The following is a 20905-nucleotide window of genomic DNA, read 5'->3' on the forward strand; positions in this document are numbered from 1 at the left end:
AAAGAATAGATAGATTGATTGATTTAGATAAAACTGAATCACTTTGCTGTACACCCGAAGCTAACACAACATTGTAAATCAACTATACTTCAATAAAAATTAAAATTAAAAAGAAAATGAAGATGCTGTGAAACTTAAGTGACTAACTTTGGTAAAATCTCAGGACTTCCAGATCCTTTAGAGAACTGGGAACTTGATAAATGTACCTGTATTAATCATGCCTTTTTATTTTCTGTGTTTCTGATGCACTATCTTAGGGCCATCTGATGTTGGAAAGACTGCCCCTCCCAGGGTTAGCCAATTCTTAGAGTAAACCACTTGCCTGCAAGTGCACTTATACATGCAAACCAACCAATCCGAAGTTCACACCCCCAACCTTCTCCTTTATAGCGCTCTTATACTCTGGGCCACTATTCCCCTGCCCTAATCACCCCAGAGCCAGGTGCCAGACAGCTAGAGATAATCTCTATACTCCAGAGCCCAAATTCAAATTAACCAATCCTAAACCTGTTTAGCCTACTTCCCCTGACTTGTCCATTCCTTCCCACGAAAACACAGTAAAGGATTTGTCCATGCTTTCCCCTCACTCCTTCTGCTTTTTGACTGACCCTGGTGCTTCCCTATGTGGTCCTACCGACATGGTTCCTGTTTCTAAGGGTCCGTGAGGGATTGTCTTCCTTGTTTTCTTCCTTCTTCCTTGTCACATCCATGTTTGCATGTCCTACTATACCTGATTTAAACAAATCCGGAGTACCCTTACAGCAATACCCATATTTGAAATGCTAAAATTAATTACAGTTCCTGTATCTTAAGTAGAAAAAATCTGGTAGCTAATTGTGACATGATTTTGTGCCTGAAATATTATTTCCTAGAGAACAGTAACCAGGCTTTGTGTTTAGTTTAAAAACAATTTATATACCCTGGTCTTGGCGATGTTATTTTTATGCCTCACAATAATTGATAATAGTCTTAACTACCAAGCTTTCCCATAATATATTACTAATAAACGTTTGTTACTGATGAATATGCCACTGCAGGTATTAAGGGACTTGGGTGGAAATGAAACCATCCTATACTTCTATTCTGGTGTTCTATATTATCAACGTGAAAACTGTTATATGGAGACAATGACCAAAAACTGTTCAACTCCAGCACAAGGCTTATGTTAAGATTAATTCACGGGGCACATTAAATGAATTCATCTTAACATAAGCCTTGTGCTGGCATAGTTTTTCTTAGGCAAATGACGTTTAAAATGCTTTCACTTTGCAATTAGTGTATTTTTAGAGATAACCAGCTTGTTTGTTAGATACGATTCGTATAAAAACAAATAGAGAGCTAATGGTGAAAACGTAAACACGATTGTAAAGTAGAGATCAGTCATCTGTGCTTGTATAGTAACCCTGAAGTGTTGTGAGCCCAGCAGCACCACTGGAGTCACTGTTATGAAGGGAGGAGGGACCGATGTTGAAGGAGAGCCTCAGTTCTGATGTATTTGATTCTTAATCCTTATGGGGACTCAAGGACTCCGTGCTTCCACTGTGGGGGGCACAGGGTCGATCCCTGGTCGGGGAACTAAGATCCCACCTGCCATGCAACACTGCCAAAAAAATAGAAAAAAATTAAAAAAAAATCCTTATGGTTACTTTATCCTCACACCTACTCAGGAACTAGTTTTCCATGTTAAATATTTTTTCTTTCTTAAGTATATTATCAGATATGTTTGTGATACAGTGAGAAATGACAGTAGCCTAAATGTGTTTTTTGTGCTCTGTAGTTACACTCTATATTTTTAACATTTGATATTCCTCAAATAAATGTAGATTCTTGGAGGATAAAAAACATTAAAAGGAGTATCCAAAAGAAGGAATTATATTCCCCCTTCCAAGCCCTCCCTTTGGGTCTCGAGAAAGAAGACAGCAACTTCCCTTCAAAGGCATTTCCTACCTGGAGATGATGCGGAGCTGGCTGCTCATTGTCTGAATCTGCTCTACCATGTACAGAAGCTCCTGGGAACATCTTTGGTCTACACAGTTCTTAGCAATGATGCGGATAAGTCTGGCGAAGTTTTGTCCGGAAGTCGCAATTTTCCTGGCAGAGGTAATGAGCTGTTCTTTGGTCTATACCAAAAGAAATGAAAGAGTTGGCAGTAGGTGAACAACGCCTCCGCAAGTTTTCTCTAAGAAATCAGTGGCAAATGGTAAACATCCCAAACTTGCTTAACTTATTCCAGCCTCGGAATGAACATATTGTGGCTTGGTCTAAAACTGTGATGTCCCGAACCTCCTCCAGAGGCTTCAAGACCAGACACTCTAGGTTAGCAAGAAGCTTATTCTCTTTAAAACCACAGAATGAGGTGGTCCAGGCCCATCTGTCCGTGGGGACTGCTGAAGGGAAGGTGGCCCAGCCTCCTGGTCTTGGGCTAGATGTTCTGCACAGGAGCTGTGGCCTGCAGTGGCTCAGAGAGAGTTTTCAGCAGCCCCGGGGCAGAGATAAGGCCCCTAAGAAGGGCCAGGTGTGAGGAACGTGCAGGTTGAAGGAGGTCTTGGCTTGACCAAAGGGTCAAAGGCCTATAGCCATATGTAGAGCTTCCCAGTTGGGAACTGATAATTAATGGGTTGGTGACAGAAGCCTTTTCCTAACCAGGTCTGAAAAGGCTTCAGAGAACAAGGAAAGGAGACCGGCCTGGCTTTTGTTGTGGTCAGGGAATGGGGCCAGGGTGGGAGTTTCCACTCAACAGTCAGGGCTTGTGTGGTTTGAGCTTCCCACTAGCACCAAAGGAGACTGTGCCTGGACCTTTTGGCTTGCCCAGATGTGGAGCACAAGGGGAAGAAGGAGGAGTGGTCGGGGCTTGAAAGCTGTCAGCAAACATTAAAAATGGAGTCAGACTATTTATTGTACCTGCCCTGTTGAGGGGCCTCTAAATTCCATGAGGATGGACATTAACTTAAGGGACAGAACTTAATTTTGTCTGCCCCATTCTTTTCATAATGGCCAGCCCTGGTAGGGAGCCACTTCTGGGTCCCTCTCCTGCATGTATCATGCTGTCTCAGCTTCTCCTGTAAGGAAGAAAACAATCCTAAAAAACCTATGTTAGAGGCTTAGTTTATTAGAGGTATTTGCAATTCCAGATAAGAAAAGAGTGGGTACAGATGTGTCCAGTGCCTAATTCAAGCAATTCCAAGCTCCACAGCAGACCAGTCCGAGAAACCTCCCTTTCAAATGGGACAGCCTTTTTGAAACACAGAACTCAAGCAGCCAGTCCTAAATTAGCCAAATCTGTGCCAGGTCATTTGACACTCTGTTGCTCCTTCTTTTTAAAAAACTGACGTTGCGGGCTTCCCTGGTGGCGCAGTGGTTGAGAGTCCGCCTGCCGATGCAGGGGACACGGCTTCGTGCCCCGGGCCGGGAAGATCTCACATGCCGCGGAGCAGCTGGGCCCGTGAGCCATGGCTGCTGAGCCTGCGCGTCCCGAGCCTGTGCTCCGCAACGGGAGAGGCCACAACAGTGAGAGGCCCATGTACCACAAAAAAAAAAAAAAAAAACTGACGTTGCAACCCCAAACCAAGCCCCCATTCCAAACATCCAAGGCAGCACACTTCTTTATGATGTCCCAGGAGAAGACGTGAGTCCTCACACCCTCGAGAATTTGTTTTTGCTTTATGATATGCCACCCCAGTTAGCAAATGAGTCCTAAAATATGTACTTTACTTCTCTTTGGATAAGGCTTGGGTTTAGGCAAGCTCTGCATCTGTCAGCTCTCTCCCTGTACCAAATGTAGGTTTGATGACCTGATTTCAGAATTACTGGTCTTTAGGATAAGAATGAAAAGGAATACTAAAGAAATAGGAGAGAGGAGTGTGAGAGAACCCCTCTTTTTTCCTGTGGGTATTTTATTTTGTACACATTACTGCGACAGTTTCCCTGACCTAGATAATGACGCGAGGAATGGCTATCGTTCTCTGCTGGCACACAGACAGTGCTGATGAAGGTCGTGATGCTGGAAAGTCTTTAGTAAGAACATCTCCATGTGTGAAGGGGGAGGGCTCCACTGAGGAGGTCAAGCTGGAATATTCCAGAACTCATAACCTAGGTCTCAAAGGTGCCAGAGGAAACTCAAACCACATGAGAATAATCTTTTGTAGATCTCTGCCAGGAAAGGAGATGCTTACCTTTTCTGCCTCTCCAAGGGAAACCTTCATCCACTCTCCCCATCTTCCTCCCTGCTTCCTCCAATTCTGCCCCCAGCCTCAGGGCTGAAGAGTTGCTAATACGGTTGACTCAAGATTACTGCTCTGCCCCCATGCCTGTGCTGCCTGTTACCCCCCAACCAGCCATTTTAAACTCTTTTCTCTGTTTTACTCAAGAGCACCAGGGACTTTGGTTGTTAAAATCTGCTTGGTATTAAGGTCGAGATTTGGAGGTTTGGGGGGGAAATTCTGCATAGTCACTGCATTTTACCAGGCACTAGCCTCACTGTTAAAAACCACCATTTGCTTTTCCTTTTGTCATTTCCCTTTAGCGCACATTTCCCCAGGGAACAGCACGGGCTGGAGGATTTGCATATTCCTGGGCCCTCAGCCACATGGCCCCATCAGCACCCAAGTCCTATATAAATTAGAATATCTGAGATGTTTGGAAGGAAAACGGAAGTCAGCAAGAAGTGGTAACTGCTCCCACTTTTGACCTAATGACCTTGGGGTAACCGTTCCAGTGAGAAACTAACTGAAGTGGACATGGGTTGGGAGAAAGAAGAGGCCAATGAAAGGCCTGAGTCTTGGGTGTGGTAGGGCTGCTGGGCAGGGCTTTGCAGTCACCTCGTCTGGAGGTGCCCTGACATCCAACCTTCTCTCTGGGCCCCGCTCCTCTACCGCGTGTGGCCCAGCCACGGGTGTGGGGGCCACGAGTACCCAGCAGGCCTGCGCTAGGAGACATTTTCTAAATGGCTCTCGGTGCCTTTCGATCTCTTCCTCTGGTCCCCACACTCAGTAAATGGACTTCTTTTATTTTTTTCAGTGTTGATGTGTGTGTGGATGGTAAGTGATGCTTAACTGCATTGAATCAAGGAGATGGCTAAAGAGAATCAGAACAGGTGACCTGTGGTTGAAGTTGCCCCCACCCCAAAGCCAGTGGAAAGTAGCCCCCATTCCTGTCCAGGCTGTGCTGGCCCTGAATGGCCATCCTTCAGGAGCTTGCAGCCCTGTTACCTCTATTTTGGGGAATTTTTAAAGACGTAAATGGCTCCCTTCAGTTCATCCTCTGGGATAGGAATGGGTCTTGATTTTACTAAACTGCAGCTTCCGGTAAATTATCTTCCCCGATGGATTAAGACAAAGCCTTAGTAACGAGCCCACAGGAGGAGGGAAGAGAAAAATGAAGTGAGCTCTAGGATACGCCCAGATGGAAAGAGAAGACAGCACCGAAAAATGCTATGTGCCCGATGGCCCCTGCTCGTGGCCCCTCTGTCCTGGCTCCTGCGGGGCAGCAGCTGGGAGACCCGTTTCCCCCCGTGGTGCCCAATCCTCCCACCACCCACTGAAGGTCAAGTACCAGGATGCATCCTCTCCTCCTCAGACTCTGCGCCATCAGGAACACCTCCTTGGCCATCTCCTGGGTAACCTGGGTGATTCTGTTCCCACCGTTCACGCTGCCATCCTCTGGGAGAGGCAGGTCCACCTCAGTGTGCGGCCAGGCTGGACAGCCGGGGGAGCTGCCAGGGGTGCCGCTATGCTGGTGCTGTAAGAAGAAGACAGGGTGGAACTGATGAAATTCAAGATGCTCAGATCTTTCAACTGCAGTGGGGATGTTAATGGCTTCTTCAGCATTTTTAAAAGAAGAGTGGGAATCAAGAGGGTTTCCTGATCCCCACATGACAGCAGCTCTTGACAATCTCCTCCAAATACCTAGGAAAAAAGTGAGAAGAGGAAACAATGAATCCCTATTGCTCTGTGCTCCTTTCACCCAGAATTTGCATAAACTGCAACCGGGCAGACTCAGATCCCCAGTATAGTTAAAATATCACATTTTCTTTCCTTTGGTGAATTTTCAGGGCTTACCTGGGAGAATCTCTAGCTCCTTGAAGAAATTCGGGAATCCTTGAATATCCCTACTTTGGGACAGTTTCATATCAATTATTCCATGTGAAAGGACTTTACAGTTCTGGTATGAATAATTATTTTTCCCCCATTAACTTGCTTATTATTTTCTAGTGAGAAAAACAGCAGCTTCTGCCAACCAGAAGTGGGCGAGGCCATGTTATTCTTCTTTGGACCCTAAATGAGGCCTCCACTAAGCCTTTTCCAGACTCTGGAATCGAGTGTACTGCCCTTGAAGGTAAACCCAATAACAAAGTGTCAAGAGTGGCCTTGATCATCTCTCGGCCTCACGCACCAGATCCTGAGCTCCTGGGGGTAGGGCCTGTGCCCTGGGTGCAGGTGGGAAGGAGAACATGGGTGGGAGGAACCTCTGGGCCTTCCTACACCCTGACTTCTCCCCCAAGTCCCCAACGTAGCATACTGATGTCTCAGAAGGGTCATAACGTAGCTGTTGGAAGTATGAGTGTGATAGCAAATTCTATCTAAATTGGGAGATATAAGTTCACGATCCTGCTTGGTCTGAGGCTATATATGTAGCAAATATTTCACCAGGAGAGGAATGGAAATCAAAGGATAACTGCTCCAGGCATGTGTCCCTTCCACCCCACCTCGTTGGCCACTTTGTCCAGTCTTTGTCATGCTTCACTCACTGCCGAGCACGCAGGAAGGGTGCTGGGCTAAAGATGTGGAATCAGGAGACCAACGATCCAAGGAAGGGGTTGGATGAATCACATCATTTGGCTGTAGCTCTAGAGCTCAGGTGGGTGTTTAAGCGAGCGGTTGCCAAGTGACAGACAAGGGGACGGGACGTATGTGAGTCTGGGACCAGGAGACCGTGGAGGCTGGGATCTAAGTGAGCTGCCCTGGGGTGTGGGTGCTCCACATCGTGGTGCTTGGCCCCAAGCTTGGCCCAGGAGCAAGCAGAGGCCACAGCCGCCGAGCGTGTGGGGAAAGCCCTGATCATGTGGGTCTGACTCAGAAGTTGTCCAGATGCCGAGAACAGCAACCAGCCAGGTGGGTGGCTGGAGGTGGAACAGGGCATCCATCGTGAAGGCTTAACTGCAGGCTGTTTTCCTCTCCAGCCATAAAGTATTCACTTCCATGTTGGGAGCACATCTGAGCACAGGTATGCGCCCCCCGGGCTCGTAGCCACTTGCAAACCAAGTTCACTTCAGAGCTCCTATTGCCTGCAATGTCCTTCCTCTCTTCCCTGGCAAATACAAATCCCAAACTGCCTCTGAAGCTCAACTCAAGACCACCCTCCTCTCAGGAGACATCTAGAATATCTGCTTTATCCCTCCCATTACCATTTTGCCCCAAATTTGTACCCCTTCTGCCCTTCTAGGCTGCCTTTAGCATCCCAGCAAGCAATCTAAATCACTTACCATGCACCTGCGATGCCCCAGACACCGTGCTTGTCCTGAAGGATCTAAAGATGAGTAAAATGAAGTCCTTGAACTTCAGCGGCTGAGAGTTTAGACTTTCTGTGCTAGTGCATATTGAGAAGTCACCTGGCTTTTTTTGTATTATGTCTGCAATTAAATAATCCCCCACCTTCTGAAAACTGTTTGTTGGCCTCGTTTTAGACAGGTTGGGATGCCCCCTGACTGCTGGGAGGGGCAAGTCGGAGCCTTTTCTGGAGAAGGACCAACACACTGAGGACCAGCAGGCTGCCCAGACGGGGCCCGGGATTATATGACGTGAAGAGAAAGGTGAGAACTCAACTGAGACTAAGACTCAACCATAGTGACTAAAAACCAGGGTGAAAATGGCAAATGTGGGATTTGGTGGGCCTTGAGCCAAGGGATAGGCAACTAGGAAATATTCTTTTCAACTCATGCCTCGTATTCGACTGTCAGGGACCTTCAACATCCAAAGCTAGCAGTGTCTCCAGGCTCTTCAGTAATGAAGGAGGCTAGGACTCTGCTGGAGAGCCCATAACTGGAATAAAGAATTTCCAGATTGTGACTTACAAGTGCCCAAAAGATGCACCTTCCCAAGGCCATGCCCTCCCTCAGGGGCTCACAGTCTGAGGTGCTGTTCTGGGCTGTGTGGAGGGTGTCTCCACCCCCCAGGAGCCCCAGGGAGTGGGACAGTGGAGCAGACACACACCATGGATGGTGATTCTCCCCTCTCCAATTGCCCTCCCACCCGGGAGTAGCCCAGCAGGACCACTGTCCCCACTGTCCCCTTCTATGCACTGGAATTATGTGTATGAAGGAGAATGCTTCCCTGGGGTAGGAACCTTGGAATGTGAGGCCTTGCTCTCCACCCAGAGGAAAGCAGCCTGCAACAGGAGAGGTGACACCCCTTCGCGGACAGGAGGGGTGATGGGGGCTGAATGAGCCTGCTCTTCTCACCATTCCGGGTGCCAGCTGACCTGGGCGCTCAGTTCTCTGAAATGCTCGTGTCGGGAGGTTTTGCTGAGAAAGGGACTGTGTCAGCTGAACTGAGAGAGAAACAGAATGTGTTGTCAGTGAAGTCAGCGGCATTAAGTATGTGTCAGAAAGACCCTGTGGAAAAACAGATCGGGGGAGCTGGCAGGATGTCTGAACTCATGAGACCAGGAGCCACAGAACAGGAGAGATGAGAAGACAGCGGGAGGCAGAGCAAAGAGGGCTTAGGCTGCAGGGGCAAGGGAACTGTGCCTGCCCGGCTCCCTGCGAATCTGGGAACAGGGCCTTTCTCATGGTAATGACATTTTAATGAGAAAGATGAAGTAAAGGGTAATGGGGTGGAGAAACACATTGTCTGGTCCACTTTATCTTGGAAGAAAGCCCAGGGAAAGGTTTGGGGGGGAGTCTGGGCAGCCAAGCATAAGGTCACGAAGGGGACAGATCAGGTTATGCACAAAACGCTGGGCTGAGCACATCTACCTGGGAACTTCTTGGGCGGTCACTGCCAACCTATTATATCTCCCACGGTTGATGTTAAGTAAATCAAATGTTTGGGCTCCACAATCCCTCACATTGTCTGGTGCCCCAGAAGGAAACGACTATACGTGGAAGGTGTTCAACAGACCCAGAAGCCTTCCGGTAGATCTTTCTTTTTGCCTACGAGGATTCAAGTTGGACTCCGGCCACTTGCAAACCAAAGAACCCCTGACTGGAGCAGGGAGGTAACATCTGGAGGTCAAGGTGGCATGAAGTAGCCGGATCCACAGGAGGAGTGCTGTCAGTCACAGCAAGGGGAACCCCCTCCAGATGGGGCCATGCGAAAAACTTCATGGAAGTCAATCATTACAGGCCCTACCACAGCGTACTAATTATGTTCCAGGCAAGTGCAAGTATTTTCCATGGATGCTTTCATCAACCCTCTGCCAGGAAAGTATCAATGTTCCCATTTTCTAGACTAGGATCTTAAAGTCCAAAATAGCTAAGAAACTTCTCTGAGGTCTCAGAACTTGGAAATGGTAGAGGCAGACACAGTGCAGGCAGTGTGGTTCCTGACCTTGGATTCTCAAAGGGTGCCCTGTGCTGCCTGCCAGATGTGAATGACACACGTGGGCACCAAGAGAGCTTTTTCTGGAACTTGACGGGGGGCTTTGGTGACCAGAAAGAAGGCTGAGGTGGGGGAGAAGGAGAGATGCTGACTTTCCTACCGTGCCCAGGTCTGCGGCTGTCCCGGTGATTCCTACCGTGCCCAGGTCTGCGGCTGTCCCGGTGATGCCTGGATCCGGAGTACAGGTCCCCACTGAGCTCCCTGCGGTGTCTCTTGGAGCAGCACCCTGGGAATCTACACTGCTGGCTTCAGCGGCTCCTGGTGCACCCTCCCCACGGTGGAGCTGGGGCTGGGTGGGGTCCTCTTCATCACTGGGCTTCAAGCACTGGGCCAGGAGTCTCCAAGCCTTGGTGTGACCACCTTTCCAGGCCTGGAGCTGGGCCACAGCATGGTGGGCCTTGGCTGCCCACTCCTGCTGAAGCCAGTCCTCTGGGCATTCTCGGAGCACAGGGACCCGCTGGGCTACCTCCTTGGTGAGGACGAGAATGCTCTCCAGAGCCATGAGAAGGTCTTCCTGGCAGGGCCCAGACTCCTGACCTCCAGCCACAATTCCCTGCACAGCTTGGATACCAGACACCATTCTTTCCAGAGAGCCTTCTGGCTGGGTCTGGGGGTCTTTGCAGACAGAGAGCCTTGGGCAGAAGGCACCTTGGAGGACACGTTCATAGTCTGCATTGATGCTGCTGAGGTGGCCAGTCAGGGCCTTGGCTTGAAGGGTGAGCTCCAAGCAGAGAAGTTCAAAGCGGGTGGACAGGCTGGGAGATGGTTTGGGGAAGGAGGCCAGGATCTGTGCCACATCCAGCAGAGCATCTGTGAGCACATGAACCTCCCTGCACAGAAAGGAGATCTCACTCTTTACCTGCTCATCCCCACACAGAAGAGAAGACAGCCTAGCAGCCTCTTGGAGCCTTTGAGAAACATCTGCTGCCTGAGCCAACCCTTCCTGCAGCCCCTGCTGGTCCTTCACAGCCTGTCGCAGGGGCAGTAGGAACAGGCCTTGTCTCCCGCTGAGCCTCTCCAGGCACTGGAGCAGGTCTTGGACAGCCACTGACCATAGAAGGCACCCATCCTCAATGCTCTCCTCCCACGACCTGGGGGCTTGGAAACCATCAGAGGCCAGAACTTTGTCCAAAAGCTGTTTGGCATGGGTCTCCGCCTCCTCCAATCTGCCTTGCACTTGTAAGTGCGCTTCTGGGTGCCCAGCTGAGTCAGAATCCTTCTTACCCGAATCCATGGGTCCACTTTTGACTGCTAGTTGAACCATTGAGGCTAAGTTCTGCTGAAGCTCCATGAACACTGTCATGTTCTCTTGAAAATCAGCTGCTGGGTTGTTGCAAAACAGCTGTTGACACAGAGAATACCAGTCACCAGCTATGGCTACCAAACTTTGCCTGGTTTCCCTGGACTTCCCAGACAGTTGGAGAGCCACTTCCAGCAGCCTGTCCGTTCTAGCAGTTGTGCAATGTTCTATCTCCCTTGCTAGGTCAATAATAGAAGGTGCCAGTGATGGGATTTCTTGGAGTCCAGTCATCGTCTCTGACCCCAGTGGTCCCTCTCCAGCCAGGGCCTCCTGAGCTGCCTCCACAGCTGCATCCTGGTCCTGCAGGATGGTGTGAGCCGAGGTCACTCCCTGGTGGCTCAGGCTGTCTACAGCAAGCATGGGTTTGCTGATGGCAGAGAGTGGAGAGCCCACCTTCTGTAGACCGGTGTCAAAAATCCAGGGGCAAAAAAGATGATCCCTAGGTGGATAGGAGGTGCCCTGGTCGCTTTTCCTCAGCCCAGGCTCCCTTTGGTGTTTCAGTGCAGGAGCTGTGCAATCCTGGAGGCTGGAGAGAATGAAATAAGGCTGTCTCTCAGCCATGTCAAACCTCTGGACTTGGTCCCGAAGGGGACTGAGGATATCTGGGTGGTTAGTTCCATCCAGCCCCTCTCGGATGCTCTGAGCTGAAGAGATCACATGTTTCGCCAAGGTTAATAGCGCATCTGTGTCCTGAGAGCCGTGCCCACCTGAACAGTGTTCTCCAGCCTCACCCAGGACCCGGGAGGATTGCTCCAGCTGCTGGATCAAGACTCTCAGGCCATTCCGGAAAATAGGATCTCGATCTTGGTCCACATACCTGCTCATCACCTGCACTATGTGTGTCCCTCGACCCTGTAAATATGCCACAAGTGGAGCAAACTCTCTGGAATCTCCACACCTCAAAGCCCATGTAAAAAAGTCCAAGTGCTTGGTCATTTCCTGAATGGACACACTCAGGAACTCAGGAATATCGAGAACATCATCAAAACATGCTAATAAGCCTTCAGATGCCCTGGCCCACTCCCGAAGCAGGGCCTGCAGGGCAGCAGGGCTCCAGTCCAGACCAGACCCTTGGGGGCTTGGTGAGAAAAGCTGTCGCACTCTGACCACGAGCCCCCAAAGGCCTGCCATGGTGGCCTCCATGTCTTCGCCAGTTTGCTGTCGTGGGCAGCAAACCAAGACCAAGTGAGCCACTCTGAGCATCTGGTTGGCCTGGTCGTGGAAAGCAGCGAGGAGAAGCTGGAGGCTCTCAGGCAACGCCTCGCCATCGCACCGGGAGGAGACTGAGGGAGTGGCCAAGGCGGCCCGGACCAGCCTTTGAAGAGGGCTTTGCGTGTCGGTGAACGTGTCCAGGATCTGGCGCAGCAGCCCGGTGCGGACCCCCTGGGAGAGGTCCTCAGTCGCGGCCCACAGCGCTGCGCACTCCTCCCCCAGCTCCTGGCTGTTCCCGCCCGTCCCCGGAGGCCCGTCAATCGGGTCCAGGCGCCGGACGCCGGCACTCCGCAGCTCCAGCAGCCGGCGGCAACGGGCCACTAGGCGCAGGCGCTCGGGCGGCGGGGAGCAGGCGGCCAGGCGCATGCAGTGCCAGACCACGGCTGCCAGCGGCGCGTCCAGCCCGCCGCGCAGCCGCTCGGGTCCGGGCGCCGCCAGCAGCTCCCGCAGCTGCCGCAGGCTCCGAGGGAGCGCGCCGTGCGGGGCGCGGGCCGCTGGGGCGGCGCCGGGCTCCAGGCGCCCTAGGAGCTCGCCCAAGGTCTTCCTGGCCAGAGCGAAGACGTGGCGCCGGGAGGCGGCCAGCCGCGGGTCGCGGGGACGCCGGAGGTGGCCGCGGGCGGCCACAAGCAGCACAGGGACGCAGCCCCGCAGCAGGCGGCTGGCCCGGCCCAGGCGCTCCTCGGATCCGCGCGCTGTCAGGCCGCCCAGGCTCTGCAGCGCCACCGCCAGGTCGGCGAAGGGGCCGCGCAGCGAGGCCGCGTCGCCCGCCGCTTCCAGCGCGTCCAGGCAAGTCAGGCACCAGCCCGCCGCTCGCACCATCTTCCTCGCCGTCGCCGCGTCTTCCAGCAGCAGGACCTGTTTGGGCAATCGGGGGAAGAGAAGCTGAAAAATGCCTACACGTTTCTGGAGCCGAAGCGAGAGCAACGGCAGCTGCTTTACCCCCATTGTGCAAATAAAGACTAAAGAGAATCTCAGAGATAATAATAGTAATAATAATGATGACGATGTCACCTAAGAGTGACGTTTAAAGAAAACATTTGGCTTAACTGAAAATGTAAACCCCTCTAAATTGAGCTACATTTAATGTGGGGTCCAATCTGGCTTTGAAGAGCCCTTCTCTTCACATTACAGGAGGAGCAGTCAACCGTCCACGTGGTAACCAACACATCACGAACGAAAGAGTGTTTAGGAAGCACTTACTGTTTGCATGAGGATGATGGGGGCTGGCGAGATGGCCTGTCCAAGAAGTGCCTCTAAGAAATCTTTCCTGGTCTGACTCTGTCGCCCCCTGACTGCTCTGTTCATCCCCTTCAACAGAGCTGGTACCCAACCACTTCCAAGAGCCTGCCCTTCTTCCCCTCTCCTCCTCCCAGCAGCAGGTGCCAAAGCCCTCTGGCTGTGCCTCTCTCATCTCCCCATTTCAATCTTTCTTTAATGAGGATCTGTTACATTACAACTACACCCCCTCCCAATAACGCACAGTATTAAAGTTTAAATGATGAACATTATTAATATATTAATATTTGATAATAGTTGAGGCATATAACGTTGTAACAGGGAGCGATGTACTGAGCTAAAAGAGTTGTGACAGATGGTGGAATGTCAGGATGGAGAATGGGGAGTATTTGGAGGCTGAGGGGTTATCCTGGCCCCTGAGATCCTCCCAGGTGTAAGGCAATACAGCAAGTTAGCCAAATAGGCTGAGAGTTGCGCAGGTTTTGGTAGCTTCTCCCCAGGTAGCTCCTGGCCATGGGTAGGGAGGGAAATGCATCCCTTATCATTACGGTTTGGTGGCCAAGTGTGGGGGATCAGGGGTTGCATGTGGGTTTAAGAACAGAGACTCAGTACGTCTACCCAGCTCCCTATGGCAGCTTCCACAATGAGCATTTATTAAATTGGTAATGAACTCTGCGATCTTGGCATAAACTTGGGCAGGTTTCTCTCTCTGGGGTGGGCATCCCTTGTGGGAATGACATGCCCCGTCCATGCTTCCCAGCAATGAGCTCTCTGTCCAGACCAACGGGCCAGCCAGCTCTGACATCAGCCTCACCTTCGTGGTGTCTACCAGGATGTGCTGAGCTGTGGTCACTAGCTCCTCCTGGTGGCTCTGACATTCCGGCTGAAGATGGAGCTTCTGAGCTACCAGCGTGATATTCCTTGAAGACAGGATCAGAGACTCCGCCGCAACCCCCATTTCCTCCTGGAGCCACACTTCCTCAGAGTCTCCCGCCAGCCTGGACAGACATGTTCTTTGCTTAGCATTTACCAACACTCCATGAATGTAATGTTACAAAAAAGAAACATCCCAGTAAGGAAACTGTGACGCGTAGGAGTTACAGAGCACTATGAAGCCATTAAAGTGGTGACGTAGGTCTATATGTAAGTGACAGAAGCCTCTCCAAGATGTGATATTGAGTGAATAAAACCAAACTACAGAATAGTGTGTATGGCAAGATTTAATTTGTTTTCAATTAAGTGTAGATCTACATCGAGAACCATTTATCGAGAAGGATAATCATCAAACTGTGGTTCTATCTTGGCGTCTTAAAATATGCTTTGTTCCTTTCTGAATTGCTCTCATTTTCTCTGCAGTGAACACATATAATTACTACAGGAAACAATAAGCCTCTTTTTGTAAGGAAGAACTATCTAGAATCTCACTGCAATCCATGTTATCAGGAGGAGATGTTTTGTGTAACAAAAATCAGTTTCCATGAACGCAGATGTCCACAGCAGCTGTTTTTGTCCACGTGACTGCAAACATTTCTTTTTCACTAATAATCCCTAACCACACAAAACAAAACAAGAAAAGTCCCACCCCGCCTCCCGCCTGACCATATAATGGTTATTCTTTGCAAATGAGGCTGAGTTCTGTGCCTTTGGACTTGCAGGCTGGGAGGACACAGGAGTGCCAGCTTGAGTGATCTCAGAGAAGCTCCTCTCAGCTTTTGGTCCCTTACCTAATGGCAGCTGATTTCAATGCCCCTCATTTTTTCCTGCCCCAAACAATCCAGCTACCCTCATGTAAAATATCCCAAGTTCCCGGTGTGCAGAATCACACGAACCCAAAACACCCAGCGCAGCAAAATGTCGAAACGCTGGGGGAAAGGAATATTGGAGAGGATATGTGACAGCTTTTGTCTTCCCTTACTTTACTTTGGACTCCTTGCGGAGAATTTGCACATCAGCTGCTCGGCCCGTAAATGTGACACTCAGGCCGCTCAGCCCATAAATATGACTGTGCCACATCCGGGCAGCTGTTCAGTTGCAGAGCTGGGGCCCTCACACACTTGCTAACTTCCTGGGCTTTCTCATGGGAGAGAAACATAGCAGTCAAGAGTCAGGGTTGTATATGTGAAATGAGGTTGTGGAGTCCAGTCTTAAGGCAATTAATAGCTGTGTTCAAATATATGACCTTGAGTACCAGCTACTTCACACGGAATAGAAACTCTGCAGTGATCTGCCCAAATGAATCTTCCGATGACCTGCTGACCTTCCCAACTCTCCTCCCTCTTCCTGAGACCTTTGGAACATTTTTCAATCCTTTCTCCCCTCACTCTCTTCCCTCCTTTTAGATTCGGCTGAGGTAGTTTAATGTTTTGAATTTGAAGCCTCAGTTAGAATTTCCCTTAGCATTTGCATCTCTCTTTCAAGAATTTTGATTCTTAACCATTCCAAGATGCAGTACTATTATCCTTTACAAATTTCTGTTCTTCTTCATCTTCCCTTATATTGAGATCTTTGGTTTATGTTTGTGTTGTTTATCAGTATTTTTCTGGGTTTTCTTTTTTTTTTTTTTTTTTTTTGTGGTACGCGGGCCTCTCACTGCTGTGACCTCTCCCATTGCAGAGCACAGGATCCGGACGCGCAGGCTTAGCGGCCATGGCTCACAGGCCTAGCCGCTCCACGGCATGTGGGATCCTCCCGGACCGGGGCACAAACCCATGTCCCCTGCATCGGCAGGCGGACTCTCAACCACTGCGCCACCAGGGAAGCCCTGGGTTTTCTTGATTTCTTGACTTGGGGTACATGGTGATATGGTCACTAAATCCTTGCTTATCTGCATTCATATACTTCCTGTTTCAGGTTAATGATGAGGTGTCTGGGTAGAGCGTTCTTAATGGCAGGCCTTTCCTCTTCACAGCCCATAGACTTGTTACCAGCATCTTCTGGCCTCCAGAGTTACAGGTGAGAAATATGAAGCCAGTCTATTTGATACCAGTCTAATTGACCTTCCTTTATAAGTAATTTGTTTTTCTTTTGTCTGGAAGCACCAAGAGTTCAGGAATTATGTCAACATACGCTTTATATATATCTTTCCTCTGCAATCTCACCCAGAACCCAGGGAGCAGTTTTTCTGTACAGATATGGGTCATTACTTGGCTCAGAGAAATTTTCTTCTATTATTTGTTTAATTATTGCCTCTCCTCAATCTCTTCATGTTTCTCCTTCTAGAAGCCCCATTATCTGAAAATTGGGTCTCCTGGATCTGTCCTTCAATTCTACTGTATTTTACATGTGTGATTTCTATATCTTTCTGCTTTTGCTCTTTGGCCGGATTATATTGATAGCTTGCTCTTTCAGATCAATAATTGAGTCATAATAGTAGATATTCTTGGGACTTCCTTGGTGGTCCAGTGGTAAAGAATCCGCCTTCCAATGCAAGGGACGTGGGTTTGATCCCTGGTCGGCGAACTAAGATCCCTCATGCCACGGGGCAACTGATCTCGAGTGCCGCAAACTACAGAGCCCACGCAACACAGCTAGAGAGAAGCCCACGTGCTACAACGAAGAGCCCACACGCTGCAACGAAAAATCCCGCATGCCTCAACGAAGATCCTGTGTGCCACAAGTAAGACCCGATGCAGCCAAAAATAATAAATAAATAAAATAGTAAGTATTCTCAAACTTTTGCTTCAAGCCATGAGAGTATCAGACCAACCTTCCCACCAAGAACACTGGTAAAAGATGGATGAAATATTTTTAAAAACCCAGATACTTTCAGGTGCTAGAGATCAACCAAGGCAGCCAAGATTTATTCCCAAGTAACGCAGGCCAAGAGGCACAAAAGCCATGTAAAAAGTAGCAGTCATGCCAAGACTTCAGTAGTCTCATGGTACTGAGAAAATAAAAATTAGAGTTTGGGTCTCATCAATGTGAAGGAAACCTGATGAGTATCCCAGGATTTCAGCTGAGACCGCAAAAGGCTACACCTTAGAAGTAAGAACTGGAAATAGACATCTCCTAACAAAGACTGAAACTAGTCTTGAAGCATCTTAAGGTTTTGATTGGAGAAGAGTGACCTCTCCCTACTTTAACTGCCCATCAGAATAAAATTAAATTCTCTCTGGAAGGAGACAATACTACAATTTGCATACATTATGTATTGTATTCAGTTTTTTTTTAATTAGCCCACATGAAAAGATAAAGGTAGCATCTCAAATTATTTTGGTGAAGATAGACTTTATAATAAATAGTGCTGGGGGAGTTCCCTGGTGGTCTAGTGGTTAGGATTCGGCACTTCCACTGCCGTGGCCGGGGTTCAATCCCTGGTCAGAGCACTGAGATCCCACAAGCTGCGTGACCAAAAAAGTAATAAATACATAAATAAATAGTGCTGGGACAACTGAGTAGACATCTGGAAAAATATAAAGTGAGATTCCTATCTTAAGCCATACACAAGACTGAACTCTGAGTAGATTAGGCAATCTGAATATAAAATCAAAACTATACAAGTACTAGAAGAAAATGTGAGTGAATTCTTCTTTAATCTTGGTGTGAGAAAACCTTTGTAACTATGACTCAAAACCAAAAGGCAATAAAAGAATAGGTTGATAAATTTAACTACATAAAATTTTTAAATTTCCATGGCAAAAAAAAAAAAACACACCTAAAATGTCAAAAGACATACAGTAAGCTGGGAAAAGATTTTTGCAATATATATGACAGACAAAGTTACTAACCTTAATGTATAATATATTCAATGTTTATAAACCTAATGATATAACTCTGCACCATACACTTTGCTTTTATCACTTAATAGTGTATGTGTTTTGGATTAATAACATAACCTAACATACACTACAAAGGGCTAATAACCTAATTATATTTCAATAGATCCAACATGTAATATATAATATATTTCAACCCAGAAATCTCACTACAAAGAATCGACCACCTCCAACAATATGAAAGTACATATGCACAAGGTTGTTTACTGCAGCATTGTTTATAATTTCAAATATTGGAAACAACCTACATGTGCATTCATACAACAGTGGTTGAATAAATTATGGTGCGTTCATACACACAATGGAGTTATTATACAACTCCATATAAAAAAGTAAGGAAAATTTCTATGAAATGGTATGTGTGATCTCCATGATATATTAAGTAAAATAATCAAAGTGCACAACAATATCTGTAACATACCCTTCATGTAAGAAAGAAGATATTAAAGATACATGTGTCGAGGGCTTCCCTGGTGGCGCAGTGGTTGAGAGTCCGCCTGCCGATGCAGGGGACACGGGTTCGTGCCCCGGTCCGGGAAGATCCCACATGCCACGGAGCGGCTGGGACCGTGAGCCATGGCCGCTGAGCCTGCGCGTCCGGAGCCTGTGCTCCGCAACGGGAGAGGCCACAACAGTGAGAGGCCCGCGTACCGCCAAAAAAAAAAGATACATGTGTCGAAATTAACCAGAATGTGGGGAAATCACAAAATAAAATATGAAAAGTAACAAATGAACCTAACTAATCACTGAGGTTGTCAGAATTCTAAGATCGCCAGCAAGGCTCTCATCCTCTGGTGTACACACCCCGGGTAATGGCCTCCCCTTGAGTGTGGGTGGGACCTGTGAATAGGACGGGATGGCAGCCTGTGATTATGTTATCTTATAGGAAAAAGGGGTTTGTTGATGTAATTAAGGCCCCTAATCATTGGCTTGAGTTAATCAAAGGAGGATTATCTTGGGCTGGCTTGACCAAAGCAGAGGAGCCCTTAAAAGGGTGAGTGGGTCCTTATTGAAGAGACAGATCTGAAGGAGCAGAGACACTCTCCTGTTAGCCTTGAAGAAGCAAATTGCCACATTGCGGAGAGGGCCATATCTCAGGGCCTCAGTTCTCCAATCCCAGAGAACTGAATACTGCCAGCAACCAGTGAGCTTGGAAGGGGACCTGAGCCTCAGATGAGACTGGGGCCCACCTGACACCTGGGTCATCTGGCTCACCCAGCCAGATGAGACTCACAGCAGCAGACCAGCTACCCCAGGCCCAGACTCCTGACCCACAGACACTGTGAGATGATAAATTGGTGTTGTTTTCAGCAGCTAAACTGGTGGTAATTTGTAATGCAGCAGTAGAAAACGAATATGATTTCAAATGAATAACACTGAAGGGGATGGGGAAGAAAAAAACTAACCTAATTAACTCTAGAGAACAATATTTTTGCAGGACAGGGTCAGGATAAAAACGGTAAGAGCTACATAAAAATGCTTCCCTCTAGTAATCTGTTTCTCATATGGTTACAGGTTAAATTTGCAATTCCTTCACGTGTATAGGGCTGAAAATAAATGGATATATTGTGGGTAATGAGAACCAGGATTCTCATTTGTTGGAAAAAGAAGCTGCAAAGAAGGAAAGGAGAAGATAAGAAAGAACCTTGTAGGGTTGGATTGGACTTGGAGATATGAATATGCGATTATATATATATATATATATATATATATATGCATTCGGAGACATAGAAATAAATAGTCAATGTATGTGTGCCCATGGATTAGGATACATACATATATTTCTTAGCTCTGTCTGCTGAGAGGCCCAAGGAGCAATGACACACCAGTAGTAATGAGTATATTTAAAGCCCAGATCTTGGTTTCTAAATGCTCTTATCCTTCAGTAAAGGAAACCAGGGTTCTTTGGGGGAAGAAGTTAATTCCAGGGCTCAGGCTGGAAAAATACAAGATGAGTCTGAAAAATAAGTGGGTGCTTTAAAAAAATGGAGACATTTTCAAAAGGACACAGGAGCTGATTGGAAGGAACTCCCGATGACCGAAACTGGAATGAATTAAACAGTAAAATAATGACAGTATTGGATTATAAGCCATAGAACGAAATAAATATCCAGTATAAATCATTGAATATATACATATAATTGAATAAATAAATGAGGGAGAAAGGATATTATTTCTGTACAGAAGAATTCCAGTTCATACACGTAGAAGAAATGAGAGAAATTTTAAAAATTATTAGGCAAACATCACAGTAACAATTCTTACAGGCAAGATACACTAATGGGTAAATGGATGAAAGTTTGAAGAGAAACAGAACAGTTACAGAAATTACTCCAAGACACTTATGAATTACAAAAGGAAAAATAGTGGAGAAATCTATCGGTTAGTTAGCCACTCAACTAAATGATAAAGTTTAAAATCACTAGTAATAAGATAGATCAACATCATGATAGAATGCGTAAAGAAGGCCACATCACTTCTGTGATATTCTTGCCAAAAAATGCATAACCTCAATCTAATCTAATCATGACAAAACAATCTGACAAACCCAAATTAATAGATATGAAAGTACTAAATAACTGACTGCAAAATAACTGACCAAGACTTATCATAATATCAGGGTCATAGAAGACAAAGAATGAAGAACTGCCACAGATTGGAAAATCTTAAGGAGAGACCATTAAATGCAATGTGGGATCCTGAATTCGATCCTGGAACAGAAAAAGAACATTAGGAGGAAAACTGGCGAAGTTTGAATGAGGTCTACAGTATAGTTAATAGTATCG

At 47.7% G+C, this 20905-nt stretch overlaps 2 protein-coding genes across 2 annotated transcripts in view; one reads left to right on the forward strand and one right to left on the reverse strand.

The window, feature by feature from the left end:
• Nucleotides 1-20905, reverse strand: part of LOC307195683 (uncharacterized protein) — a 32796-nt gene that overhangs the window by 5464 nt on the left and 6427 nt on the right. The window contains exons 2-5 of the mRNA XM_079940023.1: nucleotides 14159-14342; nucleotides 9448-12963; nucleotides 5551-5736; nucleotides 1948-2120 (exon numbers count right to left, since the gene is read on the reverse strand). Of these exons, the coding sequence (XP_079796149.1) occupies nucleotides 1948-2120; nucleotides 5551-5736; nucleotides 9448-12963; nucleotides 14159-14342 (4059 nt within the window). The remainder of the gene's footprint in view (nucleotides 1-1947; nucleotides 2121-5550; nucleotides 5737-9447; nucleotides 12964-14158; nucleotides 14343-20905) is intronic.
• TTL (tubulin tyrosine ligase) overlaps nucleotides 7767-20905 on the forward strand; it is a 74292-nt gene continuing 61153 nt past the window's right edge. Inside the window, exon 1 of the mRNA XM_079941242.1 lies at nucleotides 7767-7807. The gene's annotated coding sequence lies outside the window, so the exon portion shown is untranslated. The remainder of the gene's footprint in view (nucleotides 7808-20905) is intronic.

The sequence above is a fragment of the Stenella coeruleoalba genome (genome assembly GCF_951394435.1).
Source record: "Stenella coeruleoalba genome assembly, chromosome: 13".
Taxonomy (NCBI): Eukaryota; Metazoa; Chordata; class Mammalia; order Artiodactyla; family Delphinidae; genus Stenella; species Stenella coeruleoalba.